The 8689-nt window shown below is 41.1% G+C and overlaps 1 protein-coding gene across 8 annotated transcripts in view; it reads left to right on the top strand.

Moving 5' to 3' along the window:
• Nucleotides 1-2532: 2532 nt before the first annotated feature.
• LOC135240565 (nebulin-like) overlaps nt 2533-8689 on the top strand; it is a 75166-nt gene continuing 69009 nt past the window's right edge. For 7 of the 8 annotated variants that reach the window (XM_064310180.1, XM_064310179.1, XM_064310176.1 and 4 more), the window contains exons 1-4: nt 2533-2620; nt 3251-3380; nt 3714-3791; nt 8318-8368. In XM_064310180.1, the coding sequence (XP_064166250.1) occupies nt 3735-3791; nt 8318-8368 (108 nt within the window). In that variant the 5' untranslated portion in view covers nt 2533-2620; nt 3251-3380; nt 3714-3734. The remainder of the gene's footprint in view (nt 2621-3250; nt 3381-3713; nt 3792-8317; nt 8369-8689) is intronic. The other variant, XM_064310175.1, reaches the window with a different exon arrangement.

Raw genomic sequence — 8689 nt, 5'->3', positions numbered from 1 at the left:
GAAGTAATTGGCCAGAACAGAACAGCTGATATGACCTAAAGTTCTGTAAATAAGATGGGCCATTACTCCTCATCAAGTCAACAGCAACCTGGAGGCCAAGTCACGGAGCTGGAATCTAAAAACATCCCGCCTGGGACTGCAGCGAGTGTGCGAGAGAAGGTAAGCCTGAGTGAGTGTGTGTGCGCGCGCGGGCACGCGTGTGTGTGTGAGAGAGAGAGAGAGAGAGAGAGAGAGATAGAGAGAGATTATACAGTAAGTGTTTGTGTATGCATGTCTAATCCCACCACAACCATTCAAGGGGACTTGAAATCTTCAAAGCAGGATTCTGCATTTTTTAGATGCCCAAACCCCTATTTGCAAAAGGGGCAGTCCTCAGTCACTCTGTGTGTGTGTGTGTCTGCAGCAATGTGAAAATGAGCCACAGCTGTCACTGCTATTCAGATTCCACCGACCCCCAACTCCCCCCGCCCCCCCCCCATCCTGGCTGCCACTTGTCCCCTGTGTTGACGTGACAGTCAAGCAGGGAGGAAAAAGAGACAGGAGAGAGAGAACAGAGCAGCCTCACAAGAAAATTCATGATGCGCTGTAATTCACACTCACTGCACCACAGCTGTTTGCTTAGTGAGTCCAGACTGTATGTGGAGGTTGTTTCTCCCAGATGACCACACTGGTCCACACAGTGTGTTGTTAACAGATGCGCTTTATAATATTACTATTAATACTACTACTACTACTACTACTACTACTACTACAAAAAAAAAAGAATAATAGCTTGCATTTATATAGTGCTTTTTCTAAATCTTTTTCTTAGTGCTTTCTTTACAGTGATGAGGGCAATGCCCTACTCAACCACAACCAATGTGTAGCATCCACCTGGGTGATGCACAGCAGATATTTTGTGCCAGAATGCTCATTGCTCATCAGCTGAGGTGGAGGAGGGTTGAAGGAGAAAGGTTTTTAGCCTATTAAACTGGGAGATGATCATATGGAAGGTTGAGAGAGCCAGCTGGGGAACTTAGCCATGACAACAGGGTCCCCCCTAGTTTTTGTAATAAATGTCAGATTTTTTAATGACTGTGAGTCGGGACCTCGGTTTAATGTTTCATTGGAAATACAGTGTGTCGTACAGCACAATGTCCACATCACTGCACTTGGTGTTATTTGACCAGAGGGAAGATTCCCCCCGACTGGCCCAGCAACACCACATACTGTACATTAACGTTACCGTACACCCTTCTGAAAAAGGACTAAATATTTGTTCAAAGAAAAATGCATTATTAGTTCACAAAGTCAGATTCTTTGGCCACTGATGCAGACTATACTTACCGTATATACCATGAATATTCCTAATATTGTTTTTAACAAGCACTGAAAAATGTTCTTTCAAACAAATCAATTTACTTTTAAATAGAAATATATTCTGATTTGTGTTACCACCACAGTTTTCCTACACTGCTGTCCAATCTCATTGCTGTATGTGTTATTTTGTTGTATTGTCTGCTACAAATCAGTTAATGGCACACGTGCATGTAAACTTTGGACTGTGAGATTAAACCATGCAGATCGGCTCTTCAGCATACATTCACAGATGAAGCTCAGGCTTCTGATCACAGGAAGCTGTTCACACAGGGAAGAAATGTTTGGGGACTTCCATGCTCACTGCCATTAGAACAGAGAACAGTCAGCTTTCTATTTACTTCACCCTTGAGGTATTTTTCAAAGGGTCAGATTAGAGAGGGCAGCTGTCGACATGTGCACAGAGGAAGTTTTTACTGTACACGACTGTTCTCTCCTGTTACACTACACAGTGACTATTATGACAGTCATCATTTCAAAAGCCTGTCCTCTCCAGTTCCACTGTACAGTGAGTATTATGACAGTTATCACTACGAAAGCCTGTCCCCTCCAGTTACACTGTACAGTGACTATTATGACAGTTATCACTACAAAGGCCTGTCCTCTCCAGTTACACTGTACATCGATGCTTACGAGAATCACAGAGAGGCAGAGGGAAGAAAAAGACCAAATGGAGAAGAGAGAGAAAAAGTGCCATTGAAATCAAATGAACTGTGAGAAAGAAAGAGAGAGAATAAGGTAGAGAGAGAGAGAGAGAGAGCAAGAGAGGGAGGGAGAGAGATATCCAGACTGCTGTAAGCACTGAGGACAGTAAGTTGTCCTTACAGATTTCATGTTCCCCCGTTCCTAGGTGGCTCTGGTTCCAGTTAAACCCCTGTAGGTTCACCTCAGAGGTTCTCAGTGTACCTTGGTCTTGAAGTTTCAGCCAGAAAACCGAACCAAGCTGTACTGCTGTACTGACACTCATTAAATGCCATATATCTTGCTTTGTGTTGTGTACGTGTGTTTGGATTTCTGCTAACAAGTCTAATAGGCCCCTGATAGTTTTCCCTAATATTCCTTTCTTCATGGATTTGCTGAGCAGGTGTTAACTTGGTATATTTAGCCCCCTGAAACCCGAGAGAGCCACTCTCTGATTGGCCCATGGGACCACATGATAACTGTGAAGCAGGGGTGGCCTGCTGCTCTTGCCCACAGTTTCTCTGGAGGGAAGAGCTGTGGAGGCTCTGGGGGTGTGAGAAACCTTTTAACCTTAGGATCACTGGTAAGAGCAATCTCCTTTTTCTCTTCTGTGCTTTTTCTCTGCATGGCCTGGGTTTGGAAATCACTGGAAAAGAAAAGAAAAGAAAAAGCTCACTAAAGGTGCCCTTGATGAGGCCCGATCTCGTTATCGGCGCGGCAACCGCTCTTGGGAAGGTGCAGGTCACCCTGGGTCACTGCCGACGCCCGCCTGGCATGCCCCTAACCTACGCAAAAGCGGGCAGGATTTTATTAATCCCCCTTGTCCCTTGTTTTCATCTTTTTAATTTTTGAGAAATGAGTGAATTCATCATTTTTGAAGGGAATGCCTGCGACTGGTCCTAAAAAAGGGAGTGGAGAACGTTCCTATATTTAACCTGCAGCCTCAGAAGGCATTGAAGCTCACCCTGCTAAAGAAGGCCGTCCAATCAGGCACTGGCATTAGCTGACACGACAAATATCTGAGGGTCCCTGGGGCAGCTGTCAGGGCCCTTCACCCCGAGCTGCAGATCCTGAGGTTTTGGGTGTCAAAGCCTCCGGCTTCAGACAGCATTCCAACTCAATTCAGTCAATTTACACTTTTTTCCCCAGTGGATTCTCTGGTGTTTTTCTTTAGCAGTAATTGAACAATTTATTAATTTATTAATTTTCTTAGGTTTGAAGAACTGCTGGAACACAAAAGTGGAATAAACTTGTTGGGACCCTTGGTGGATGGAAAGAGAGCAGCTTCCTTACTGTAAAGCTGCTGGAAAAAAAGTTTTTGGATTTTTTTTTTCACCTTAACGGTAAGTTCTGTCATTTAATCCATCAGCATCCCTGCATTCTTTTTAATGCCGTTTTGGTTTTTAAACTTAAATATCTCCATCATTCATAATTCTGCATTAATTCTCTATCAAGCAATAAATGAAACGTTATAGAAGGATTCATGCTTGCTGTTTGAATTGTAATTAATGAACTTTGAAATCATTTTAAAATCCCTACAGTATAAGTCACCCGATATTTCCCCTTTACATTAGAAAGGAAGATCATTCTGTAGCCTCCAGGACTTGTACAAATGCAGCCGTGTGTTCTTATCCTGTGAAAAGAGGAATACAGCTTAATGTCTTTTATCTTTTTAGAGTCTCTGAAGCTGCATAATCATGCAGACTGAAGAAATAGAGGAAGAGTATGATGAGTTTGAGGAAGAGCTTATAGAGGTGAGTTTTCTTTCTCTGTCCAGCGTATCCCTCCACATCACAGGCACATACACTTGTCACCTTTTCATATGATTATGATACAGAATGTAGGGCAATAATTTGGGCCTCAGACTGTGCCTCACTCGAACCCTGGTACTGTAGGTAAGCTATGCCCGCAGGTATGAGTGACCTATGAATAGCTGACTCCTGATAATTTCCAGGTCAGCATTTCACAAACCAGGCTTCTGCGAGAAAGTTAGATCCTGTTTCAGTATGGCGTCTTTTTTCATGCAGACAAGCATCCACCCTGACGTAAATCACTTCTTATATAAAACATCTGGCACTTTTTTCATTTCTACTAGATCTCCCAGTTTCCCCAGACCCATATCAGCATTTGATGATGACCTCCATACACATAAAGAGACACTTATACCTTCAGCTAACACTCGACTTTATGCACAAAAGCCAAAAGATAGATGGAATTCAGGAAAATGTTTATCTGACATTTCTGTTTGTACATACCATACAAAATATACCTCAATGAATGTTAGAACCGTTATTGTAAACTTCATTTCCGGGGTGAAGGGTTTATTACCAGTTAATTCCATTCCATTCCAGAATATTTCCCCTTGTAGGCAACTTTCTGGAGTAAATCATTTTGAGTAAATTTTGAATTAATGCCTGCCGCAAGTGAAATCACCATTAAAAACTGAGAAGCAGTAAAAAAAAAATAAAAAATAAAAAATACACACACAAATTTAATCTATGGTATGAAGCCATATTAAAGCATTTTACAACAGCCTTACTCGTAAAATGACAGGATTCAACAGTCTAGGCTACCCAATTACATATAATTGTTGACAGTATTTATTTACACAGTAGTGGTCAGTCTCTATGAAATGAGACTCTGAAACAAGTAATGAGTTTATTTATAAACACTTGTCTCACTATTAGCAACTGTGCCTTTCCTGCTCTTTCCCTAAAAGTTCACAGCTGTTTTGTTTCGTCTGTATACTTGTGCAAATATAATGTGTGTTTTTTTACAGTTCTTTCATTTTATTCAGATATGCTTCTGAACAAATGCTAAATGGAAGAGTGAAAGCAGAAAGTTAACAGTTTAATCTCTTATTTCCTCATTAAAAAGGGTTAAAATTTAGCCTCATACTTTTGTTTGTTTATTATTTTATATATATGTATATGTATATGTATATGTATATGTATATGTATATATATATATATATATATATATATATATAAGTGGAACTTACATATGGTACTTGCATCTTAACACTAATACTTACTTGATTAAAAAAATATGACCTAATATTACATCACTACCAAATAAATATCTATTAATTATTCTATTTATTTTTTTATTTTTGCTAATATATTCATTTTCAGCGAAGTAACACTCCCATGTACAAAGCAGATCACCCAGGAAGCTATTTTTAGAAATCCTAATCTGTTTTTTTTTCTTCTTTTTTTATTCTAAAGTCAAAGTAGAACTGTAGTCCAAGATTACACATTACTGTACATGCCTTTACCTTCAGCTACACACTGTTCCAGGATTCTGTAACAGCTCTGGAAAAGCTACCCTTTCACATGCTTTGTGTCCAGATAATGTTTTCTGACTCAATGCCATTAGTTTTCTGCTATTACACCATTGTGACATATTTTGGACCCATACATTGGAGAGAAACACTCTTACTTACTTACTTGTACTTAAGACAAACTCTTCCATTTTTAGCATTTGTTTCTGGTTTCATGGGATTGATTGTTTTTAATGTACAGTATTATGGCTTGTCTTTCTGAATCTATGGAACTGCAGTACCAGAGTTTTTCTACATATCTTGCCTAAAATGAATCTGGCACAAACATACATAATAGGTATGCTGAGGTGTGGGTATATTCAATAGTGTATCATGCTGATTCTCTGCTATCCAGTGGATAGGACACTTCATTATCAGATGCTGTGAATGGATTATCACTCAAATAATGCACTTCTTTTGGATTTTTCTGGAGAATATTTTCAGTGGGACCAGTTCCCATAGAGCAGCAACAGGTGGTGGTAGGGATATTAATATGGACCCAGGGAGAGGGGACAGGTCCCAGCAGGGATACTAGAGTGGACCCAGGGAGAGGGGACAGGTCCCGGCAGGGATACTAAAGTGGAACCAGGGAGAGGGGCAGGTCCTGGCTGGGATACTAATATGGAAATGGAACTCTTTTGCAAAGCAGGGAGCAGTCAGACGAGAAGGCATTTGCAGTAAATCACAGTCTGTGAGGTCATTGCATTGATCTCTCACTTCTGCAGTCTGGTAGGGAGGCTGGGAGGTGCTATTGGAGGGGGGGGGGGTGCAGAGGTGAGGGTGAGGGAGAAGGAAAAAACAACTGTGGAATAAACTGTGAAATCTACAGGGCTGTCTTCAGAGTTGTTCTATTTCCCTCCGTAAACTTCTCTCTTTCCTCTTTCTTTCCAAAGAGCTGCCATCTCTCAAATATTCAAAATTAAATATTTGAAAAAAAATCACATTATTGCCAATGCATTAAATTTAACAAATAAATAAACACACACACACACACACCTACAGGCAGACCCATGCCCCTGTGGGCATAAACACACAAGTACAGGCAGACTCGTACACCTGTAGGCATAAACACACAACTACAGGCAGACTAATACACCTGTAGGCATAAACACACAACTACAGGCAGACCCATGCCCCTGTAGGCATAAACACACAATTACAGGCAGACTAATACACCTGTAGGCATAAACACACAACTACAGACAGACCCATGCCCCTGTAGGCATAAACACACACAACTACAGACAGACCCATGTCCCTGTAGGCATAAACACACACAACTACAGACAGACCCATGTCCCTGTAGGCATAAACACACAACTACAGACAGACCCATGCCCCTGTAGGCATAAACACACAACTACAGGCAGACCCATGCCCCTGTAGGCATAACCACACACAACTACAGGCAGACCCATGCCCCTGTAGGCATAAACACACACACCTACAGGCAGACTCATACACCTGTAGGCATAAACACACAGACCTACAGGCAGACACACACCTGGCAGTTTGCAGAACTGTATCTCTCCTCATTTGCAAGTGGACGCAGTGGTGGAACATGATTCAACTGGCAAGAGAACGCATGTGTTTGTGCGTTCGTGTCTCTGCAGTTCCATAGATGAAAAGGCAGAAGCCCCTTACATCTGGCATATTGTGAATCAAAGTGTGTTAGAGTTTTCAGCTCTGGCAGCGCAGCCTCTGTGTCATAGCCTTGCACGGTGCAGAGGAAGCAGGGACATTTGGAGGTTTTTTGCGGACTGTCCCATCATCAGTGTCAGGTTCTGAAATGGAGAGTGCTAAAATGCCACCAGCATCGTTCAGAGTCATAAAGTTAAAATAGGTGCAGGCTGCAGGCAGCAAGCATCCTGCTCTGTAGGTCAGTTTTCAGAGTGGAATATTGTCTAAAATAACAGCTCTTAAAGGCGTAATCTGCAGCCACTCACTTCCTGCCAGCATGCAGGTATAATACAATAAGGATATGATTGTGATATCTCCAGAAAGGTGTTCCACTAATCACAGAGTATGTTGGAAACAATGAACAATGATGCTGTTGAATGGTGGACTTTCTTGCTACTTTCAAAATCCCTTTTGGAACTACCAATAAATATCCAAGCAGTCCCCATCAGTGAGGTCTTATTGGTTATCAATGTACTTGTTCATTTATGAAGCTACTTTAAATTTTTTTTGTAAGTTCATTTGTAATGTGACATCATGTCCAATGACATGACATGTCTCATCTCTATGTAATTATCCATGGCACTGTATATTGTGTATATAAACATTTTGGTGGGCCTTACAGCCCAAATAGCTCATCGCTATTTTAAGCTGTTTTGGAAACCTATTCGTAAGCCTGCAATGAGAGTCACAGTGGATTGATAAATAATTACATCAAGCATAAAGTCATCAAGCAACCAGATATTCCCCAGGGCTTCTGTCACTCAAAAGTAACTGGTTAGTGGTATCTGTATCCACATTGACTATAAGATTACCCTCTCCAAGAGCTTAAACGTGTGATTCATTTTCTACTATTAACTAGTGTCTATTAATATTACACTTTGAATATGAATTAATGTAGATCAGACACATGGCACCAATAAGCATGAAGTTCAGGTAGCGCAGCGCATGCAAGATAATGGGTCAGAAAAGCTTTGTTTTGCATCTTCATCAACAAAGATATTTTGATAACAGAGATGTGAAGTGAGACTTCTGTGTAAGTCAATATCTCCAGGAATATTTGAATACTTCTGAGTCTGTAAGGACTATATCTGATTCCTCAGTGTTCAGGGCTATGACACAGACCTGTAAAGTGGCTGGTATAGTCGCTCGGGAAACAAACCTCTACACTAATGCCCTCTGTGCATCAGAGCTGGAAAAATCACAATATGCAGTAGCATATTAATTGTTCTTATTCTTTATCCTCATTCTGAATGACTGGAGTTTGTCCTATATTTATAGTATTTTGAGGAGGGTCCAACGCAGACCATTACGCAAACATGGGTTTCAGAGGTAAATGAAGGATTCTCACAATGCTGAAAATGATGCTTCTTTGCTGCTTACAGAATGTGCTTTGTGCTGAGTGGGGCTGGTTTTGGGTCTACCTTTACACCATACATTTGAGGACATTACTTAAAAATAATAAAACGCATCGATTGAATTCTCACGCAAGGCTTAAATTATTTTATGGCTGTCTGTCATTCTCACAGCAGGGCACACCCTAGCTCTCCAGCTACATGGACGCTAGTCACAAAACCAGCTACTACTCGCAAACGTCTCAGATCATTACCAAAACAGAATGCTGTTATGTAGCTTAGTAAGCTCTAATGCTAG

The sequence above is a fragment of the Anguilla rostrata genome, chromosome 15 (assembly GCF_018555375.3).
Source record: "Anguilla rostrata isolate EN2019 chromosome 15, ASM1855537v3, whole genome shotgun sequence".
In the NCBI taxonomy this organism is placed as follows: Eukaryota; Metazoa; Chordata; class Actinopteri; order Anguilliformes; family Anguillidae; genus Anguilla; species Anguilla rostrata.
Note: the sequence above shows the minus strand (reverse complement) of the source record. Positions and strands in the feature narration are given on the sequence as shown.